At 38.5% G+C, this 24,497-nt stretch overlaps 2 protein-coding genes across 11 annotated transcripts in view; one reads left to right on the top strand and one right to left on the bottom strand.

Moving 5' to 3' along the window:
• ANKS1B (ankyrin repeat and sterile alpha motif domain containing 1B) overlaps positions 1 to 24,497 on the bottom strand; it is a 1,250,258-nt gene that overhangs the window by 942,690 nt on the left and 283,071 nt on the right. For all 10 annotated transcript variants that reach the window (XM_056114313.1, XM_056114308.1, XM_056114302.1 and 7 more), the window contains exon 9: positions 11,808 to 11,948. In XM_056114313.1, the coding sequence (XP_055970288.1) occupies positions 11,808 to 11,948 (141 nt within the window). The remainder of the gene's footprint in view (positions 1 to 11,807; positions 11,949 to 24,497) is intronic.
• Positions 5,476 to 6,867, top strand: GARIN6 (golgi associated RAB2 interactor family member 6). The gene is made up of 2 exons (XM_056118810.1): positions 5,476 to 6,087; positions 6,763 to 6,867. Exons 1-2 carry the CDS (start codon positions 5,476 to 5,478, stop codon positions 6,865 to 6,867), a joined length of 717 nt encoding a protein of 238 aa, XP_055974785.1.

Raw genomic sequence — 24,497 nt, forward strand, 5'->3', positions numbered from 1 at the left:
TTTCTTGAAAGAATATAAAATGTCCCTGAACTGGTTGTCAGAGAGGTTGTGCTTTGAGAGTTAATGCCATCTTTCCTCACTGGTCAGCAATAATAAATCTCTGCTTTCAAGACTCTTTGGGGTCTATTAACTGATGTTCCCCAAGCACCAAACGCCTTGTACTTGGTACCATATAATTAATTGTTCTCACAACAATTTGGGATGTTCTCACAACATCCCAAAGCCAGATACAAAATCTGTATTAACTTCCTAAGGCTGCTTTAACCTAAAATTACCACAAGTTTATAATCGTAAGATAATACATTCTTAAAAAAAAAATAGTTCTGGATTCTAATAGTTAAAAATTTTGGTTTGGTTTGTTTGAGTTTGGTTTGGGGATCATATCCAGCTGAGCTCAGGGCTTACTCCTGGCTCTGTGCTCAGGTTTTATTCTTGGTGGGATTCAGGGAACCACATGGGTTACAAGATATTGAACCCATATCTCCAAAAGTCCAAAATGATTCTTACTGAGCTAAAGTTTTGGCCAGCGCATGCCCCTCTTGAGGGTATTCAGGAAGAATATTTTCTGGTCATTCCAATCTCTGCAGTCCTTGATTTATGACTGCATCCTTCCGCCTCTGCTTTCATAATCACATCTCTTTCTCTGATGTTGACCTTTTTGCCTTTCTCTTACAGGTGCCACTGTGATTACAATGGCCCCACCTGTTCTGCATCCTAAGATCATAAACAATCAAATCTGCAGGTATTTGCCAAGAAAGTTCACATAGTCATAGGTAAAGTTTATGATATAGTTGTACTTGGGGAGAATGAACCTACCTACCACGGTCATCTTCATTACTGACTAAATTCTATATTGAATTTCAGCACCATATTTTCAATCACATAAATTTAAGCACAACTCCCACTGACTTTCCATTTAATATTTTGTCACACATTTCAACCCTTGGTTCTTTTAAATGCTTTCACAAGAACTTCAACAGTAAAACAAGACTACATGCTGAATCACCAAGTTCCCAGAGTTACTATGTGAATATTTCCTCCCTTCATTGCTGTTTGGAGTATTCATTTCCAAAGTATGCAGCAGTTTTATTATGAAGGGAGAAAGGCATTTAATGCCTCTAACAAGACTGTAACTCTTGTGGAACTAAAAGATAAAGGATAATCTTACTTTCAAAGGTAATAAAAATATGATGCAGAGAAGTCAAGTTATTTACAGCACACAAGTTATTTACAGTACACAAACTCTAGTGTAGGGAAGAGTAAAAATAAACCCATTTTAAGAGAGCCACAAGCTGCAGCGATGCCTCCAGACCCCACACCAGGCTGAGTCTCATCCAGGGAAGCCCCAACAGAGCCCCAGCAGTTGAAAACCTCCAGAACCCAATTGTCGCCATGCTTAGAGCCAATCTCCACAGGCTCGGGATGAGCCTCATCCGTGAGTATGAATCTTATGAAAAACTCAGGTATGCAAGTATTGTGACTGAAATCTCTAGGCTCTGGTGGAACAGGGAATGGGTGACCTTCCCCCGCCCCCATCTCTCTGTTCTTTTGGGAGGCTGGCAGTCATGTGCACAAACTGCCTCTAGTGCTATATACATTCATTAAGACCCATGATCCAGAGACTCAAAAACAAATTTTGGAAGAGAGCTACAAGTTTCAGAGATGCCTCCTGATCTCAAAGTTACCATCCAGTTATAAATTTAACTCCAGCTATATCACCCCGTTTAAAGTTTTAGAATTCTTGGAGCATGTGGCTGTGACATGCTCTACACCACCGTAAAAACCAAGAGTAGCACACCACATTTGATGAAGTGCAAAGCAGAAGACAACCAATCTCATCCCAATCAAATTATATATATATATACACATATATATAAACACACGTGTGTGTATAAATATTAACACACAAAGGCTCAACCTGTAACAACATGCTAGTAATCGCTCATACAAAGGTTTAATGGCTCTAGGTAAGATACAGTAATCTTCACACACTTTTCTCTAAGGAAACTTATTAGTAGGTTATTTTTAACAATCGATACAAAATATTTAGGACATACTTCAGGGGCAGACTTGAGCGGTGGTAGGAAAATTTGAAATAATGGTGATGGAAAGATATAAATGCTGGTGGGATTAATGTTGAAATATTGAATGTAATAAATATTTTGAATAACTTTAAAAATAAAATTAAATTTAAAAAAATAGAATAAACTTGGGCCCAGAGTGATAGCACAGTGGGTAGTGCATTTGTCTTGCACACAGCTGAACTGGGTTCAAGTCTCAGCTTCCCATATTATCCCTCAAGCACTGCCAGGAATAATTTCTGGGTGAATAGCCAGGAGTAACCCCTGAGCATCACTGGGTGTGACTCAAAAAGCAAATAAATAAATAAATAAATAAAGTAAAAGTAAAAAGTAAAGGCCCTCCCGTTGATCGTCGATTTGCTCGAGCGGGCCCAGTAACGTCTCCATTGGAGACTTTGTTGTTACTGTGTCTGAAAGTAGTGAGTGGTCGCAAGGTCAACCTAAAGTCAACCTGCAGCAAAATAAATAAAATCATTTTTAAAATATCTAACATTGGTCTGTAGACATAGTACAGGATTAAGGCCTTGTATGCAGCCCATCACATTTTGATCCCCAGCACCATACATATGACCTGAGCACCTCCAGGAGTAATTCTTGAACACAGACCCAGGAGTAAGCAATAAGCATAACTGGATATGTCTCTCCTCAAAAAAACCCCATATAGATAGACATACAAAATCACTACCATTTGTAGAGCCATTCAAAGAGAAACAATATAGAACCCTGTTACATTTATATTTAAAAATGTTCTATTCTCAAATTCAGTAGAATTTTAACCATCTGAGCTTCACAAGTATTGAGGAAAATATTAGTAAGACAGTTTTTTAAATCTCCAGAATTTCAGATAAAAATGTCATATGTCACGAGACTTGTGAAAATAGATACATATTTGCCAGAATGCTAAATGATTCTATTGTTGTGGATCTAATGATTGGTCAGGAATAAAATTAGAAAGTCCATAAGCCCTAAAGCAATCTATCTTCTAGTTTCCCTGGAGACCAGGCAATTAACTCAGTACTCTAATGGAATCTTAAGATAAATATCGTATAATATCTTTATGTATAAAAGTGCCTTTAAGACAAGTATGATCTTTATTTCTTAAAAATCAGCTGTTAAATTAGACTGTGTCTAATGCTACTTATTCCTTTAAAAAAAAAGTAGAGCCACCTGGAGAACTTTAAAATGTATGTTCAATTTCTAAATATACATTTGGCTTCTGGCTTCAGCTAATTAAGAGGTAAGTAATATGGTCAAATGGAAATTAAGAATTAAGGACCTTGAGTAGATCAGTTAGAACTGCTGCAGATATATAAATATCTCTTTAAAAAATAAAGAAAAATATGCAAATTACCAGAAATAATGAGATATTTCAGTATGACTGGAAAAAAAACTATTCACTTTGACTTCCAGAACTAAAGATCCCAAAACTATGAAATGTGTTTAAGTGTTGTCAAGCTAATAAATATTTCAATTTTTGAAGTGAAAATATTGATAACACTTGGCAAAATTTCCCACTTTATTCCTGATAAAAATCTCATAGAGGATGAAGTCTGATAGATTAAAGTCATATTTAAGGCATTTTTCTCTGCACTGCCAAGGCAAAGATACCCAGGGAAAAATCAGAACATCCCACCAATAATGCAGAGTGCATCAAAACAAAATTTATCAATGTTATAAAAATACTAAGCTAATAAAAAGTTCTATCCTTCCTACTACTAGGAAAAAAACAATTACATTAATAAAAACGGAGACCATAACAAAGAAAACTGAAATGATGCTATCCAGATGAGTATTTCAGATGTTTCACTTAACGAACTTTGACAGAAGCACAACCCCAAGCCCCTTCCACACACAAACCACCGCTTTGCTCTTTCTCCTGACGAAAAGAAAATGTCAAAGACTTTTTTCTTATGTCATTAGCTACAGAACTACTTAATCATTTTCACAACTGCAGGATAGGCTACCAGAGAACGCTCCACGATTTAACCCTACCCTATTGTAAGACATTAATCTCGTCTGACATTTCTCGCTACAATAAACAGTGGTGCACATCCTGTGCTATTCTGTTTACCAAGGACTGACTCGAATCTCTTGACGCTGCACTGTTTAAAATTGCAAGTGTTGGCTGAAGTGCTGCATGATTTAAACTTAGATCTTACAAATTTGCTTAACCCTTCTCGGGCGCAATAATTCTCCGGGCTGCATTCAGGTCTTGGGACTGGTCTTTAGGAAGAGGCCGGTCCGCTGTGCTGAGCCCTGGCTGGGTGGGGTCGTGAGCTGGAGCAGGCACTACCTTGCGCCTGCGGGGAGGGGCTCTTGGGCCACAGCGACGAAGGGCTGTGTAATGAGCACAGGTCACAATGGGCGGCAGTGGATAAAAGCAGTCTCCAGGGTGGTTTAGTCTTAGGCGGAGGCTTTGGTTGCCAGGAGGAGCAGCAGTGCGGTCCAGATCCGCGGTTGAGGTGGCGCCTTCCAACAGCAACGACGCCTGTTGGAACTGAAGTTCGTGAGTCCAGAGTGAACGCTGATCCCTTCACACCCAACAACCACTGGAGCCTCGACTTGTGCCCGCCTCCAATGTGAGCATTCTGACTTCATACTGGGCCTCCGACCTCTGTCTGCTTCCACCAGGGCGCACCCTGAATTCTACTGGGACCTTGTCTCTGCCCACCTTTACATCCGCACACGCTGGCATCCACCGGGTTTCGGCCTGCAGGCCTTCCACATCTGTGCGCCTCCCACATCCGCTGAGGCTCCGCTTCCACACCTTCTATATCTGTGCACCCCTATATCTACTGGGGCTCTACTTCTGTGTCTTCTACATCTGTGTATCCCCCATATTCCCTGGGGCCCTACCTCCGTGCCTTACATATCTTTTCACCTTCACATCCACTGGGGCTCTACATCCCTGCCTTTCACATCTGTGTACCCCCATAACCACTGGGGTTCCACTCTGCACCCCATATCTATTGGGGGCTCTTCCTCTACCCCTCCGACATCTGTAAAACCCCATACCCACAGGGGCTCCGCCTCCCGCCTCCCCCATCTGCCAGCCGCAGTATTGATTAGGGCTCTATCTCTGCACCTTCCAGATCACTGCATCATCAACAGCCACGGGGGGCTCCACCGCTGTGCCCTTGACATCAGCGCACCCAAGACCTCTACTAGGATTCCACCTCCTCTTACATCCACCTTTGCACACCCCAAAGTCTCCGCGCACAGGGCAGCATTGATCCAAGTGCCAATGTCTCTGGCACTGGGCAGTCAATGATCAGCACTTCCACCTGGGCTGCACTTGTAGCCAGACAAAAGTCCTGCAGAAACTGTCCACCAGCCCATCTGCCAGAAAGGCCAGAAACGGGACGCTCCCGTGCTGTGTTGATAGAAGATGGCCATGAGTTACCAAGACGAATTACCATATTACACGGCAAAAAGCAGTCCGGCCATGGGCATGTTCAGCACCACCATGGGCAAGCTGCAGCAACAGCTGTACAAGGGGGAGTACAACATTTTCAAGTACGCGCCCATGTTTGAGAGCGACTTCATCCAGATCAGCAAACGGGGCGAAGTGATCGATGTGCACAATCGGGCGCGGATGGTGACTGTGGGCATCGTGCGCACCAGCCCCCACCTCACCGTCCCTGACGTCATGCTGCTGGCCCGACCTGCTGCCCTCTGCGACGACACTCACAGATTCAGTCCCGGCGCCCAGGATGGTAGCAAGTCCGTCCAGCTCTTAGAGCTGACCCGGCTGTTCCCCTTGAAACTGGTCAAGATCTCCATCCATAATGGTTTGAAACAACAGCTCCGCCTGAAGCTGGCCACTGGCCGCTCTTTCTACCTTCAGCTGTGTCCCTCGTCCGATACAAAAGACCTTTTCATTCACTGGGAGAACCTTGTTTACATCCTGAAGCCCCCAGTGGAGGCGTACAGCGGTACTCAGGCCCTCCTCGCGGCGGACAGACTCTGCATTCCCGGGTTTGAGGAAGAGAGCAACAGCCCACCGGTAAGTCTGCCATCTCCAGGGTATGCCAGGGGTTCAGGGGAAATAGCTACAGGTCCTGCAGAGCATTTGATAATAAGGCTCACTTGGAAAAGTATTGGAGGCTGGAGACATGCCACCCTGGGGAGGATCCTAGAGCATCTCCCAAGAATTCTCCGAGAGCACTATTTTAAAGATCCCTTTAGCCATTGTTAGGTTTTAATTTCATGGTTAATAGAAGAATGCCATCCATAGCTTCCTGACCATCTGCTCTATTTCTGATCCAATACTACTACAGCCCAGGGAGGCAAATGTGCTGTGGGACACCAGTATCCCCTTGCTTTTCCTGTGCTGAAGTGGGTATACATCACCAGTGCTGTGCTTGTGTGCATGCTATAATGTCCTAATAGCAAATACCACTATTAAAGTGCCTATGATTTATCCAGCAGGGAAAAAAATGCTTAAAGTGTCTTTTTGAAAAGCACATGAAGTTTTTCACTGGTGAAGTATATGGCTCTCACTGGCACTGTTTGAGCAAGATTGGGATGTCACTGTGTCACAGTGAATTCTAGTAGAGGGATTCCTGCACCAAACAGAAGCTTGGATGTCAAAGCTCAAAATTCTTCTAGCACTTGTTTAGCTGTAGGTAACACGAGCTCTCTGGTCTCAATCTAAGTACTCTTTTTGTCTTCTTCATAGTCAAGGACCTTTCACTTTTATAGAAGGGAGCAAGAGGAAGTCAGCATCAGATGCCTTCACTTGAACACTGAATTGTTTAATTCTGCTTGTGCGAAAGAGGAGTGAACGCAACATGCCTCCCAGACAATCTGCATTCAGGAGCTCAGATACTCCTGCAGTCACAAAGCCCAAGGAAGGGGTATTTGTGGTGGCAGGAGCAGTGGTGACAAGACACCACCACAGGGAACATGGAAGTGGATGTAATCACATCTTCAGACTCATGGCACCAACGAGAGCATTCTTCACCCAACGGGAGAACCAGAGTCAGCATGGCCACAATGGGTATTATCAATATATCGTGATATTGTCTGCAAGGGCGATCAGATACCTCCTGCTTCTCCTCAAGGAATATTTCTAGCACACCAATTAAATATCGCTGGCCTCTCCCCAAGTGGCAGCTTGAATACAGTGACCTCAAGAGCAGCGGCTATTGATGAGCTTGTTGCAGAAACAGTTACAGGCTCAATCTTGGATTCAACTTTCAAGATCAAAGGCTACATGAGCATACAGGAAGAAAGAGAGTCTCTGTCCAGCAGGACTGATGCAAAGCCCTGAACTGAACATGGTACAGAGGTGGAGGAAAGGAATATCATTCACAATAATAGCATTAACTCAAATTCTCTGCTCTGATAACATGACTCTATTACCAAGAAAAAGCAGCAATAAATTTACAGTCAGTCTCTAAACAATCCCTGTTTCTATAATTTGACCTTGTAATTAAGTGAAGGTGTGACAGAATGAAATGCTAAGATATTACTCTCTAAGATTATCTAAATATGATCCAAAAATTTCTTCAAAGAGTTCCAAAGTATATAATAAAGAGTAGTCCGCAATAGCGACCGCGTGACATCATATGGTTATCATAACCAGCTGTAGAAAACAAATTATTTCACAATGCCTTTTGAGCAGTTCTGATTGTTTGGTGTAAACTCTAAACAATAATGGTGCATCTTTTGTCGAAATAATGAATATAATCAAAGTAGAGAGAGTTAAGTAGAATTCATCTTCCTCACAGGCATTGGGAGGGGTGGGAGGGGGGTATATTGGGGTTCTTGTTGGTGAAAAATAAGTACTGGTGAAGGGAAAGGTGTTTGATCATTGCATGACCGAGACTTAAACCTGAAAGCTTTCTAACTTTTCCCCCAGTGATTCAATAAATAAAAAAAAAATGAGTAGAAGAAACTAAAAGAAAACAAGCATAGCATAAAGGAAGCCCGGGAAATCAATATAACACCGAATTTATTTGTTTTGCAGGTTTGAATCATAACACTGATATTGATTAATCGTTAAAAAGTTACTTTTAAAAATGACTTAGAAAATTAGCATATACATATAAAATATCTGGCATACCCCAGGAACTTTGCAAAAAAATATAGTTACTATTTTTAGCAGAGATTTAAAACATTGAGTTTGCTTAGACTTTGTAGAAAGGCTTAATTTCCCTGATTTTATCATTCTTGTTTTCCTTCTCAGTTTTGATATTAAACTGAAATTACAGCATAATCTATGAAAGTTAAATTGAAAGTCATGATATTTATTCCTAAGAATCTTAAACTTGTATTAGATTTTTGTTGTTGTTGTTTTGTTGGAGGTTTTTTTGTTTTGTTTTTGGGTTTTTTTTTTTTTTGCTGTTTGGTTCACACCCAGCAATGCTCATGGGTTATTCCTGGCACTGCACTCAGGAACTACTCCTGGCAGTGGTTGGGGGACCATATGGGATACTGGGAATCAAACCCGGGTCTGCTGTGTGCAAGGCAAATGCCCTACCTGATGTACTATCATTCTGGCCCCCTAAAACTTGTATTAGTTTTAAAATAATTACTTGAATAATCTAGTGACATAAAATGATAAAAAATACATAAAATTTTGAAAAGTGGGAAAAAAACAATATAGGATTCAGTAACTAGAAATTAGGTAGTCTTAGAGGAGTGAAATCCACAGAATCAGTAGTGTTCCAATTTTTTTAGGAAAAAAATCTACTTCGAAGACTAAACATGTTGTATCACATTTTTAGAAAGCAGAACAGAATGGACACACATAGTTTGGATTTCAAGTACATGTTCATAGTCCTCATGTTTCTGAAGCTCAGTATTGTTGCTGGACACAAGTATTATACCATAAAATAGTATTTTTACATATTTTTTATAAATTACAAAAAAATTTACTAATGATTATAACTAATTCTATACTAACATCACTGATCCCAAACAAATCTGAACCTCAAACACTTAAGTAGTTTTACACGAGGTCCTATAAGCAAGGTACATATCTAGGGGAAAAAAATGGCTTCAAAATAGCTTTCATGGAATGTTTCAAATTTTAGAATCCCTTTAACATTATAAAAAAATGTGCTAAACTATACAAAAGGAATCAGAAATTTCACTCTAGGGTATTTTTATGTGTGTATTATTATAATTTCCTTTTAATGATATATACATATATGTGTGTGGTTTCTAGCAAAAAAATAAGTAAAAATATAAAAATATTAGATGAGAAGAATGGTCAAAGAATTTTTGGGGGGGCAGGAGTCAGGGGAGTAGGAACTCCCAAGCAATGCTGAAAGGATCTGGGAGCCCAGAGGCCAATTCTAAAGACTCACCTGGCTGTGAAGGCCTCAGGGCTTCAATGCTCCAGCCCAGAGTTGCTGGTGACTGCCATGATCGCCTCCAGATTGGGAGCTGATGGAACTCTGCATGTACAGGTCTACACACAGGTCGCTAGAGCTGCCTCCTAGACCCAGAATTCTATTTTTACATTCAATTTTATCCAAAGATCGGACTCTCAAGTAAACAGGTAATTTGATGCAAGAACAATGAACATTTTAGTAAGAATACTGTTTAAATGATATAAAATGAAAAAAAAAACCACTTAAAATCAGGAAATCGAGTCAGCTGACAGATTTAAAGCAATAATATTTCATGCCATATATCATAAGTAATGTGGAATTCTGTCTTATTATTTTGTTTTGGTGTTTGGGTCATGCCTGAAGGTGCTCAGGGCTTATTCCTGGCTCTATGCTCAGGGTTTCCTCCTGGGAGGTCTTGTAGGACCACATGCCAGTGCCAGGGATCCAACTGGCATCATTCATGTGCAATGAAAGCATTTTAGCAACATACTATCTCTCTGGTCCCAATAATGTGGTTTTTAAATATCAAATCCTTTCAGAAGATGACCCAAACCAAATAGGATTAAAGAAAGAAGACAATTATTTTCCAGAAGACAATAGTAAAAAAAAAAAAATAGGACACAAAGTGAACAACGATTACAAAGATATATTTGAAACATGTTTAGAGGAATTCTGGAACTGGAAGGGTATTTGTTTTGTTTTGTTTTGTTTTAGAGTGCAAGGAATGGAACCCAGGGCTTTGCAAATGCTGCGGATACTCTCTACTTCTGAGCCACAACCCTGGCTTAATTGATGAATTTCTGATAAGCAGTATAAAAACCCTGACACTTCCCCAAAATTCTAAATATTTGAACATACAAACACACATAATATAAAGTTCATGGGCTAGAGAGAGAAAGAGTACAGAGGGTAGGGCACTTGTTTTGTACATGGTCAGCCTAGGTTCAATCTCCAACACCCAAATGACGCCCCCAGGACAGCCAGGAGTGATTGATACCTGAATACAGACCCAGGAGTAAGCCTTAACTACTGCTGGGTGTAGCTCAAAAACCAAAAATACATAATAAAGTTTAGAAATGTTGATTTCTTGAAGGAAATATGTAAAGGCATTCATTTACAGGTAAATTATTAACCAGTAAGGTGTATGAAAAAAATGAAATTAGTTTCTTAATTTCATTTCCCAAAGCAAGACACTATATGAAAAAACTGGAACATAAAAATTATTCATTGTTTTATTTAGGACTTAATTCTGACAATGTGCCAGGAACTAGATGTTGACCATAGTAAACAGTAATGCCTAGTCTACTTTTATGGAACTCATAGTCCAGTATATTTTGATAATTATTTAGTATTTAGCTAATAAGCAGTATTATAAGAACTCTGATATTTCCCCAAAATTCTAACTACTTGAACATACAAACACACATAATACAAAGTTCATGGGCTAGAGAGAGCAAGAGTACAGAGGGTAGGGCAATTATAAATTATCAAGATACTATAATTATTTTTTATTGAAGATATTCTTTAAATACTACGTGCTTGCTCAGCTGCCTTTTTTAACTTCCCACAACAAATTAATATTAGAATTTAGCTATGATCAAATTGCCTAATACAGGCATCTGGGAACTGTGATGGTTTCTTAGACACAATTGCTTCATATTTACTGCATAAGAGGATATACCACTTTTGAATATAGCATTTTTTGGAAGCTACAGCGAAGTATTTAACACTATTCATGGTAGCTCCAAGTATTCTAATCTAACTGGCTTATTTTATTCATTTTGGAAAAATCCTCTGAGGGTTTACCGACCACAGCACATCACGTAAATTTGAAGGTGATACAAAAGAATTAAAATTGACTTAAAAATAGTAAAATGCTTTCATATTTATATCAATGTTTCAGTGTTCTGGTCATGGTTTTGGAATATGTTGCATAATTCTCAGTGGCATGCATTATACAATGTTCCATTATGTTGAGAAAAACAATCACTAACTCTGCATTTAAAGCACAAAAGCTAAGATTCCCCTTTAAATCATTTTCATTTTTTCAGCATTAATTGTGATTTAATTTCAAAATAGTACTTTAAAGTATTTCCAGATCATTAATATTAAAATCTCATTAAAAACTCAATTTTTCTGGAGCTAGCACTATAAACAAACAAAAAACCTACATAAAGTTATGAAACGAAGTCTTTGCATATGCATATATGTACAGCAAATCTCATACCCAATTTATTGTCCTTTAAATGAAGAAAAGTGTGAATAAGATACTAATTGGATTTTTATGGAAAGGGGTAGGAGGGAGCTGTGGAGAATTTTCTTAAAAACATAGCCAACCATTTTTTATGTTTCATTGCACCTTAAAAAAGCAAACCATTACCTGTGCAAGAATGGGAAAACCCAGGTTTCTACATCCATTACAAGGAGTTAAGGCTTCCCAGAGTCCAGAAGGCCCACAAGTGTTTTCATCGTCTTCTTCTTCCACTTCTCCTGGTGACAAATTTATTGTAGATGAAGTTCTCTGAAATCAAATTTATATTACACCAATATATTATATCAATGTTATTTTGACATTTTAACATTAATTAAATGACATAAATAACATGTGATGCATCTTTGTAAGCAAAAGTTAAGTGAAGTTCTAGTCTTAGTTATTTGGCTATGCCATCAAGAAAATAGTCATTTAGTTTAAGTTGAAAGTGAAAAAAATGGCTTGGAGAGACTGATAATAATGAAAAATTTGTAATAAATACTAAGACATGAAAATGATCCAAAAATAGTTTAAATAAATTTGATTTATCTATATTTTAAGTTTAGGCATACAATTTAGAAAAATAAATTGAGAATAGGATGAAAGTATTTGGTTAAAATAGAAATAGTTGGAATTGTTTTCATATTGTCACCAAGGAGGTTATCTGTGAACTAAGTTGGTAATAGCCCAGAAGTATAAGCTTAGCCTGGGTACCTCACATTCAATCCCTGGCTCCGCATGATCCCCTAAGCACTGTCATGAGTGGTCCAACAAAACAAAACCACCAAAAAAAAATTCTCTTTTTTTTTTAGAAAAAAAAACATGAACTTTAGAAAATTTTGTATCACTAACTAGAATGGAAGAAATACTTTTAAAATTAATAGTGGGCATTTATACTGAACATATTTACTCTTGTTACAAAATTTTATTGAAATGACAATACAGTCACGGTCCTCCCGTTGTTCATTGATTTGCTCGAGCGGGCCCAGTAACGTCTCCATCATGAGACTTGTTACTGTGTTTGGCATATCAAATACGTCACGGGTAGCTTGCCAGGCTCTGCTGTGCAGGAGAGATACTCTCGGTAGTTTGCTGGTCTCTCAGAAATGACAATACAGGGAATAAAAATTGGCTAAAAAAATAAAGTCAAGGATAGCAGAAAAGATGTTATCAGATGAGCAATACCAAGAGAGCTTTTGGAATATAATAAACAGATGGGTATTACCTGGGTTACCAAACTCAAGAAAACTATAAGGGGAAAGAATAAGCAGCAAACCTTTACATGATTCAGCACATATTTTGGGAAATTTATGAGACTGTGAAGGTGTATTTATAAGAGTACTTATGAAAGTATAGGTACATGGTGTGCTAAAACTAGAGGGAAATTTTGTGAGAAGGAGGTTGATCTCTCCACCCACTTTCTCACCCCATCAAGAACTTGGAGGCTGCCTTTGGAGGTGAGGTCAATAAGAAAGTATTATGAATTCTGAAAATCCATTCACAGTAAGCAGAAAGGTGAATCTCTGAGAACAAAGGGTTTAAGTCTCTGTGTAGTAAAGACTGATGGACAAGCTACTCAAAGTCTTCCATCCATTATTTGTCTTAGAGAACAGGACAGTCAGTTTATGCTGACTGCCTCCCCCCAGCTAAGAGCCTAGAATATATTCTTCTCCCTAGAAATTAAAGTTCTTTTAAAAAAAATCTGTAAAATCTTCAGAAAGTGGTGTAGGGATCTTTGTCTTAAACCCCATTATGAAACCCATCCCTTGAGAAACTCATCCACATGAGGAGGTCCTAATTTTTTAATTAAGTATAAACAAAAAAATCAAATACAATTTTTTAAATTAAATGCAAACAGGCACTCTCTCCCTCTTGGAGAGCCTGACAAGCTACCGAGAGTATCCCGCCCACATGGTAGAGTCTGACAAGCTACCCGTGATGTATTTAATATGCCAAAAACAGTAACAATAAGGGGTCTCATTCCCCTGACCCTGAAAGAGCCCCCAGTATGCCATTGGGCTGCGCTAGCATGCAACAGGGACGAATGGAGACGTTATTGGTGCCCGCTCAAGCAAATCAATGATCAACGGGACAAGTGATACAAGTGATACAAATACAAACAAGAACTCAAGGAATGCCATTTAAGTGAAGAAAATCTTTAACAGATACCAAAATATAGAGGGGAAATAGTTGTATATAGTTTTCTCACTGAGAGAGAAGATAATTGCATCTCTGAAACACAAACAATGCTGCAAAACAAATGCATGAAATTTAATAGAAGCAGCAGAAAGTTCCCCCAGAAAATAGAATAAAAGATGGGGGTGGGGGTAATGGTCAAGAGGTTAAATTAAGAGGTTCATTTTATGTAGAGATGAAATTATCCCCCAAATGCAAGAAATTTTGCCCCAGGTAAAAAATTTTTTCAAAGACCCTACATTTTAAATTTTTATTTATTTTTGATGTTTGAGTAATAACCATTTGTGTTCAGGAATTTCTCCTGGCTCTGTGCTCAGGAATCACTCCTAGTGGGCTTAGAGGACCATACAGTGGTGCCTGGGATTAAACCTGGGGATTGAACTCGGGTCAACCGTGTGCAAGTGTCCAAACCACTGAACCATTACTTCGACTCCTCAGCAAAATCAATTTGAAAGATATGTATCTAAAAATTCCATTCTTCAGTACAACATAGAGATTCTGAATACTGAAGTAAATAATGTCTTATATATTTAATTTTAAATAGCACCTACTACACTCAAACGTCATTGCTTTATAAAAATGAATATTTTACTATTTTCACAGTCACACTCTACATTTCATTTTGTCAATTAAAATAACTAAGAAATTGACCACGCCTCCTCCAGATGGAACCCCGGTGACCATGAGCCTCTACAAGCACTGCTGGAGCATGCGGGAACAGGACTCTCACTTCGAACTGCTGGGGACTGCCCGGCTCCCAGGTAACCTCTAATTCCGGAAGTCACGCCCACAACCCGCCCCCCCATTGCCATCTTTACAGTACACAGCCACAGAGAAGAAAGGTTATGCAGGAACCAGGACTTTCACTCTAAACCGCCCGCTTACATGGCCGCGCGACATCTCCTTATATAAAAAGTGATCGATGGAAAGTAAATTATCCTACGTTTCTCCTGAAAATCAGGCTTAACTCTTTTACAAACCACAACACCCAATAGGAAAGAGAGAACAAAAGGGAATGCCCTGCCACAGAGGCAGGGTGGGAAGGGGGGGACGGAGGGTGGGAGGGTTACTGGGATCCCTGGTGGTGGGAAATGGTTACTGGTGGAGGGATGGGTATTCAAAATAAATAAATAAATTTAAAAATAAATTAATTTAAAAAAGTAATCGACCAGATAAATTACCTCAGTTGCTAAATGCAAGGAACAACAATAATGGCTAAAGCCTGCTGAGCACATAATTATTATTATTATTATTATTATTATTATTCATACAAACACCTTTGAGGCAAATACTAAGCACACATAAACTGGCAACAAGCAGAAAAACAAGCTCTAGGGCATAGAGCTTACTCCTTATAAAATTACCCATAATTTTATAAATAAAACATAACTCAAAGCAGTAATAGAAGGTGATCATTTTACAGATTTTTGATCCAACATCACCTAGGTAAAAGTAAATCTTGGGGTATCTAAAACCTTAATAACAAAAGCATCCATGATTGACCAATGCTATTTGTAAAAATGAACAGAAGTAAGCATCTCCTACACCACCTCATAATCAGTGACGAGTTTGACCATCACAGTTGATGTAACATAGAACTATAAATTAATACATACTAGGCTAAGAACTGTAAATGTTTCATTGATTAATCAGCCATTATTTATATTAAATAAATCTAATAATTAAAATTGTGATACAAAAATATACCCTGTAGTATTCGTAAAAATTTTTTACAAATAAATTATTTGTAAATAGGTAAAGGTAAAGGCCCTCCCATTGTTCATCGATTTGTTCGAGCGGGCCCAGTAACGTCTCCATTGGAGACTTTGTTGTTACTGTGTTTGGCATATCGAATACGTCACGGGGAGCTTGCTGGGCTCTGCTGTGCGGGTGAGATACTCTCGGTAGCTTGCCGGGCTCTCTGAGAGGGGCAGAGGGATCGAACTCGGGTCGGCCATGTTGGCTGCGTGCAAGGCAAACGCCCTACCGCTGTGCTATCGCTCCAGCAAATGCCACATAGTACTAAAAATTACTGCATTAAGAAGTATCAATGTATCAATCACTAAGAAATAACAACGCTTCACTGATTAATCAGCTTTTTTTTTTTTTGCTTTTTGGATCACACCCAGTGATGCTCAGGTTACTCCTGACTCTGCACCCAAAAACTGCTCTTGGCAGTGCTTGGGGAACCATATGGGATGCTGGGGATTAAACTCGGATCGGCTGTGTGCAAGGCAAATGCCCGACTCACTGTGCTATCGCTCTGGCCCTCCTATTATTTTTTAATTGTGCTACAATTACTACAATTATTTCATCTAAGCTACAACTTGTTTGGAGTAAGTTCTCATAACCAAAGACAATTTCTGTTTACGTCTTTTTCCTGTTCATAAGTCTCAAACTGTTTTCCATTGCATGCAAATAATATCTATTTTCCACAATCATCTTCAATGTTCTTTGTTCAAATCATTTCTCAGCCCTGGTTCTCAATCTCTTGTGCTCACACTATACTAAAACCAAGTGGCACTGTTCACTCTTTTCCAATCATGCTCCATGCTTTTATTCATGCCTTCCATCTTCTCAAAACTCAGCATGTTATACTGGTTAACGGTTTGGATCTAAAATTAACCATGAAAGCTGAAGAGATAGCTTTGCAGGTTGAGTGCGTGTTTTGTATGTGGGAGGCCAGGGTTCTGTCACTAGCGACACATATGGTGCCCCCAACACCAATAGGAGCAACTCCCAAACACAGAAACAGGACTGGCCCAAAGCCTCTCCCCTCCCCAAATTTTTTAATGAAATAAGGTAAAATTAGTCCTAAATTCAACTTAGCCCTCTCCTTTGTATTAGCCTAATTACTGGTGTGATTTTTTTTCACTGTATCTGAAAGCTGTCAACCTTGTTTTCTTTATGTATGGAATGATTTAAAAATAGCAGTACTTTAATAGGACATCCTTAGAATTCTTTTCTAGTATGAGAGTAATGGGTGTAAATTTTCTGACACAAACTGAGGTTTAAATCAACATGTTAATTACTGTCTTAAACTACTATTCTCGAAGAATCCCACTGATTCCCCAAAACACAACTGAGAGTACAACTCTTTCATATTAGTATTTCTTGTAAACAAAAGTCACGTCTCTTTTAAATGTCTAAAGGTCTTGGTGTGAATCTGTGTAATACAATATTTCACAAACACCAGAAGATGATAGATGGCATAATGACAAAGGTCACTGGCTTTAAAAGTCAAATAAATACACATTTAGGACCTGGCTCTGACACTTCCAACCTAGTAGCTCAGCAAATCACTAAGCATTATGAAGTCTGTGTCTTTACAAATTTTCCTTACTTTGTGACTGATACATAAAAATTTGAAGTATTTTTGTTTTGATTATTGCATCTATTCATAAAGAGTTGTATATATTCATACAGCATCCATGCATGCCTAAGCATGTGCATACGCACACAAAATCAGAGCATCTTAGCCTAGTCCATTGTTTGCCTTATTATTAATTGAATGCCTTATTCACATTTTCATCTTTTACAATTGTAGATGAACAACAGAAATTAATTATTTGCTGAGCTAATTATTAAATAAATGTTAAATTCTGCTTTATTAGAATACATAAAAAATTTTTCAAATATTACAGGGTGTTATATTTTTCTATCACAATTTTCATTGTTATTATTATTTTAGCTTTTCTATATATTAACCATTACCAGCAGCATTATCAGAAATAATAAAATTTATCAGTGGGTTAGTACTGCCCCCTAAAGACAGTATACAAATCAGCTGTGTAAAATCATAATTTTCCACTTCACTTACTTATAATTAAAAATGCCTGGGAAAGATTTTATCAAACTAAATATAATCTTTAATTATTTATAGTAATAAAGATGCACAATTTGAAATTTAGCATTGCCTTTATTTCAGATGCTTTCTAAACTTTGTACTGGAGATCTTTTTGTGTTCTTAAAATTTCAGATGTCAGGAAATTCTTCACAAAATATAAACCCAATTTATTCTTTTTTTAAGTTAACATAGTAGCTATGTGAAGACTGAAACAGTTCTACATTTTTGAAGAGGGGAAAAAATCATAAACATAAATGCCATGGAGAAATAAATTTAAACTCAAAAAACTCAGAATTACAGTAGTCTAACAATAAAAAATTATTTTCCTGTGAATTAATATATACATATGAATATATACATTATACAGCATAATACATATTTTCATGTTATTGCATTATAATTATTGTATTAAATATTATATAAGGTACAAGTTTATATAATAATTATAAGTTACATATCATAGCATTCTTATATGTTGGTATATATGAAAGAATTTCAAAATAATTATATCTCATGATGTAATTTTAATTTTAAAAATTAATTTCAAATTTATATTATCCAATAAATAGGGAAGAAATAGGAAAATCATAATATATTTTGCAAGAAAAGAAACTAATGCATCAATATTACTCAATTTCATCTTATAAAAGAAACTGGATTACTGGGGCCAGAGAAATAATATAGCAGGTAAGACACATGCCTTGCGTGCATCAGACCTGGGTTTAATACCCAGCACCCCATAAGTCCCCCTGAGCCCACCAGCAATGATCCTTGAGTGCAGAGACAGGAATAAACTCTGAGCATCACCAGGTATAGTCCAAACTCAAGGCGGGAGGGAAGGAGGGAGAGACAGGAAGGAAGGGAGGGAGGAAGGAAGGAAGGAAGGAAGGAAGGAAGGAAGGAAGGAAGGAAGGAAGGAAGGAAATTATAATCCAGGTCTTTGAGGCAGGCAGGAAGGAAGAAACTGGATTATAATCCAGTTCTTCGAAGCTAGTTCCTCTATCCTTTCTACTAAAATATAAAAAGTTTCTCATTATTAAAGCTTCTTCAAAGAGACAATAGACACTCAGAATACTCAGAATATCACAAAGTATTACTGTATCATGCAATTTGTATTTATAATTGGTCACTTTTAAATTTCAAATATTTGTAATTTTCTGCAGTGAAAACACATGCAGTTCATGGATTAGAGACTAGTTATGATTTCACAGATTTCCTATAGCCCTCACAGGTCAACTCTGTAACAAATGTCTTTAGAAGTGAGGTGGAAAGACAAAGTCCAAGGCTATGTCCTTATCATATCCTAGTGGAGGCAGAAACCTAGGGTGATTTTGCCAAGATAGACAGTGAGCCATGGGGTGAGGAGAGAAGAAGGTGTGGAGTGAGACAGGGGAAGAAAGAAACGGTGCAATAACTCTTTACAATAGCCAGAAACTGGAAGAAACCTGAATGCCCAAGAACAGATGACTGGTTAAAGAAACTTTGGTACATCTACACAATGGAGTACTATGTAGCTCTTAGAAAAGATGAAGTCATGAAATTTACATACAAGTGGTACAATATGGAAAGTATCATGCTAAGCGAAATGAGTCAGAAAGAGAGGGATAGACATAGAAAGATTGCATTCATCTGGGGGATATAAAGTAACAAAGTATGAGATTAATACCCAAGAATAGCTGAGATCAGCACCAGGAGGATTACTCCATAACTTAGAGGCCAGCCGGGTATACTAGAGGAAAGGGCAGTTCAGATAGAGAAGGGAGCACCAAATAAAGGATGTTTGGAGGATCCTCCCAGGAGGGGAGATGCATGTCGAAAGTAGACTATGGACTGAACATGTTTGCCACTCAATGCCTCTTTTGCAGACCACAACACCCAAAAGGAGAGACAGAACACAGGGGATTGCCCTGCCACAGAGACTGGGGGATGGGGGGGATGGGGGTGGGGGGGATATTATCCATGGTGGTGGAAAATGGGCACTGGTGGAGGGATGGGTATCTGATCATTGGATAATTGAAACCCAAGCACAAAAAATTGTAAATCTACAACTTTAAAAAAAATAAAATAAAATAAAGGGAAAAAAAAAAAGAAACGGTGCAATAAGATTATTCCACCTGCAACTAGAAAAACATAATTGACAAGTAGGCTTTCCTCCCACCAGAAAACTACATTGAAAGGCAGACAAACAGTTTAAAGATTGTTTTCAGAAAGAAGTCAGTCATCAGAAACAAAGGGTCAAAACCAAGGAAGACCATTTGACTCAGGATTAGCAATCCAGAATACCTTGTATGAAATCTGCAAAGGTATTTTGTTGTTGTTGTTGTTTAAATTTTTCAAAAATAAAACATTTTAAAATGAAATGGAGATATCTCTATTCAAAATCAAAAGTTATAATGAAGTGAGGCTTTTCCAACATTATTTAAATGTGCACAATCAGTGCTTGTCCATTCAGACTTCTACACTCTTATCTAATGATTCTGTGAGAATAAATAAATGTGTATTTTATGCTTAAGACAATACTATATATAATATTCATATATTGTGTAATATAATGTGTATGTGTGTATATATACACATGTATGTGTATGTATATATCCATATATATATATATCGCATTGAAAGTACAGACGATCATTTCTGTCTTCCTTCGTTGTGGCAGCCTACGTCGGCCTTGAGATTTTGTCAGCCTCTCCTTTCTCATCCTTCTCAGTGCTGCCATGTGGGTGAAGCCTTCAGGGTCAGGTGAATGAGACCAGTTGTAGTTACTGGTTTTGACCGTGAGTGTGGAAAGGTAGGACTACAGCTGAATCTTACGAAGACAATGTTTATGAGAAACAGCCTTGTTCCTGACGCCCCATTCGCTCTCAATGGAACGACCATCTCCAAATGCAACAGCTATGTGTACCTAGGTCAAGAGGTCAACATGACAAATGACCTGGCACCCGAGCTGAGCAGGAGGAAGAGAGCGGCTTGGAACGCCTTCAAGAACGTTGAAGAAATAGCTAAGAGGACGAAGAACCTCTGGCTCCGGGCACATCTCTTTGATTCCACTGTTCTTCCTGCATTAACATATGCCTCAGAGACCTGGGCCTTACGCAAACAAGATGAGAACGCCATTCAGGTCTCCCAAAGAAGAATAGAAAGAGCTATGCTTGGAATATCACGTTTCACTCAAATGAGAGAACGAATCCGGAGTTCTGACATCCGTCGACGATCAAGGATCAGGGATGCTGTCTCATTTGCCAAGGTGTCAAAAATCAGATGGGCTGGTCACGTAATGAGATTTAAAGACGACCGTTGGACTAGAGCTGTTACTGACTGGATTCCACGGGATGTCAAAAGACCGCGTGGCCGCCCACCTACCAGATGGTCAGACTTCTTCGTCAAGATCATGAACGATCGGTTTGAGGCCCTTCATATTCCCGGAGAGAACAGATGCCATTGGGCTACACTAGCACGCGACAGGGACAAATGGAGACGTTACTGGCACCCGCTCGAGCAAATCGACGACTAACGGGAAGTTAAGTGATTAAGTGATATACATATACCCCACACCGGAGCTAGAAACCATTTTTATAAAATACTGTGAACACTACCTTCACCCTTTAAAAAGTTCAATAAAAATTCAATGTACTTTGTAAAAACTCAAAATTCTTTTTGTTTTTAATAAGACTGTATTTTTATTTACTTATTTATTTTTGCTTTTTGGGTCACACCCAGCGATGCTCAGGAGTTGCTCCTGGCTCGACACTCAGGAATTACTCCTGGGAATGCTCAGGGGACCATATGGATGCTGGAAATCTGACCGGGTCGGCCATGTGCAAGGCAAATGCACTACTTGCTGTGCTATAGCTCCACCTCCGAAACTCGAAATTCTTAACCCAAAGGCTATAGATGATTTGTATCAATCTGTCTCTCTAGTTTTGTCCCACCAACAACCACTACTTTCTTATTGGTTCATAATGTTTACGTCTTGGGGTTTTTTGTTTGTTTGTTTGTTTGTTTGTTTTTGAGCCAAACCCACAGCTCCTGGCTCTGCTTTCTCTATTCTCAGGAATCACTCCTGGGGTTGTGGGTCAGGGGTGAAGGTGCCAGGAATTGGAGCCAAGTCAGCTGAGCACAGTACAATCGCCTTGCCTGATGTACTATCTCCCTGCCCTGGTCATACTGTTCTTCACAAAGGGCTCTTCCCCTTCATCATTCCAAACTTCCTCCTACCATAGGAACACAGAGTCTTCACAGGCAGAGATCAACCCCTCCCACCTAACTTGTCATACTGGTCTCCCCTCACCCCTAACCTTATTTTTGTGGGGGAGGGTTGTTCTATAATAACAGCACCCTAATATTTGGTCCATGTCATGTCTGTTTGAAATAACAAACACGTTTGTGGGCTGGAGAGACAGGTAGATCACTTCCAGAGAATAGCTAATCTTACATGCAGCCAACCAGGGTTTGTTCCCCTTAACCCCATATGGTCTACCAAGCCCCTTTGAGCACAGAGCCAGGAGTAAGCCCGGAGCACTGTCAGCTGTGGCTTCATCACAAGCAAACAAAACAATTTTCACTATTATATGTTGTAATTATCTTGTCTGACTCATTCAATATCTCATATAACTTTGGGATTTAAAACTGCGTGACAGTGGAGATGTCTGCATCACAAGCCCAGCACATGCATAGAGCCTCAGGTATTAAACTGTTATGGCTGGATAAATAGGAGAATGCTTGTTTGCACTCAAAAATAGTTAATTCATGTGCATATCCTCACCAATTTTAGGAGGCATCAGTTTTACTGTAGCCCAGATTTTAGACTCCTTTATCCTCTGATTCCTCGGTATTTACCAGCTCTCACTGTGTTCATCCCAGATTCAAACTAATTTAAACCTCAGCATCTACTAGATTTCTTTATAAAAGACATTCATGCCAATCATTAGCAAGCAATTTAGATTTCACAATAAAGCTCTATAGTGGAGAGAAGAATGGGCATAAATTGCACAAATTAACTATTCCTCCCCAATAAAAAATGTTCCCTTAGTAATTATGTGCAGAATTGGGTAGAAAGGGGCTTTCATCGTCTCTTCCACCAGAAAGTGCTTAGTTTCCCAAGGGCCTATTTCTTCTGCCAGGTTCATTCCACTAGCACTTCTCTGTATTCCTCTCCTGCTATTATGCAGAGCAATTAAATTTTAAGACAGTTTTTCTCCAAACTGGCAGAGACAATCCTTTTACATGGGTAGGTGAACTTTCATAAGGATTATTATTCTCATCCAGATCCTGTGCCAGGCTATCCTCACCTGGGCAACTTGGAGAGGGGCGGGTTGAGTTTCCCTCCCTGCCCCAGCAGAACCCGGCAGCCAGAATCCAACCACACAGCCATGCTCAAGGCCACTCTCCACAGGCACAGACAAACCTCGCCTATGGGGGAACTTGAAGAAAAACCTAGGTAGCGGGACCTGTGACTGAGATCTCTAAGCTCACTCAGAACGGGACTGGGTCTCTTCCCCCAAGCTCCCCATATTTCCAGTAACCTGGCAGCCACACCCACAAACTGTCTCCAGAGTCATATAATCTCATCAACGGCCAAGATCCAGAGACTATGAAATAAAGCTCCCAGAAGAGAGCAACACTCCTCTTATACTCTAGCCCTCAGATGTATGAGAAGCAGCACACATTTGTTTGGGTTTAACATATATGTTTGTAATCTCTATACAAGGGCTTAAATGGCTCCAGGATGAAATACAACAATCTTCACACACTCTCCTCTTACAGTGGTGAGATTGGTATTTGAATATTAACTTATAAATAAACTATTGTGAATAACTTTATAAAAATTAAATTAAATTAAAAAATAAAATAAAAGAATTATTATTCTCTGTCCATCTGAAAGGCAGAAATAAAATAGATGTATCAATATTTTCTTTTTTTTCACTTGGTAATATAGGGGTTACAGAGTACTGGAAAGGAAAACTACAAGGTATTAATCCCATTTATTTCTATCAAAATCTGAGCCAACAGATATAGGTCATCAATTACATTATTCAGAAACATATAGACAGATTTTGTTCCCCAAGCTACCCGATTATGTTGCTGATGTCCTCTGCTTGGGCATCTGTCTAGGATATTTCAAAGAATGCATTTTTGTTCTACTTTAATACTAACAATATGCATGACTTATTACCTCTTGAAACTTTTGTTCCAGTATTTGACTTTTGCTTAATAATTAATGCTGTTTTTAACTGCAAAGTTAGAGAGAAAATTCTAGATTGATGTATGGTTTATACACAATAAACATGAGATAGTTTCAAAATAGTTAAATTTGCTTCAGAAAGTTTGCACAAGCTCAATTTGGGGGTTTGGGGATACAAGATTTAATATAAAAAGCAATATGTTTAATTTTTAGAAAATGAAATTATGCTTCATGATAGATTGTTTTATAGAAACAAATGCTATTTTTCAAATAGTTTTCTTGGTTAAATAAAACTAATTAAGAAAACTCATTCAGTTGTATGAAAACAAAATTTTGGAAAAGCAAAGAATGTGATTAAAATGCATATTAATTAAACCATCATAAACTGAGAAAATTTACATTTTGTATTGAAAAGCAAATGAATATAAATTAGATATTTATATTCTGGTAGATTAACATAAAACTGATTAACTCTAGGTCTTAATGACACTAGATCAAAGTAGAATAAATAAAATGGGAATAGAAATGGAGGGGCTTGCACAGTCTGTTAATATCAATATAGCCAAGGGTAGGTTAAGGACATAGCACTGCA

The sequence above is a fragment of the Sorex fumeus genome, unplaced genomic scaffold (genome assembly GCF_029834395.1).
Source record: "Sorex fumeus unplaced genomic scaffold, SorFum_2.1 ptg000003l, whole genome shotgun sequence".
NCBI lineage: Eukaryota > Metazoa > Chordata > Mammalia > Eulipotyphla > Soricidae > Sorex > Sorex fumeus.

What these genes read in the sequence shown, in the direction of transcription:
- GARIN6 (XM_056118810.1), top strand. Translation starts at nt 5,476, where the DNA reads ATGAGTTACCAAGACGAATTACCATATTACACGGCAAAAAGCAGTCCG. An exon ending in AAGAGAGCAACAGCCCACCG is followed by an intron (nt 6,088 to 6,762) that starts GTAAGTCTGCCA and finishes TCTTCTTCATAG; the next exon opens with TCAAGGACCTTTCACTTTTA.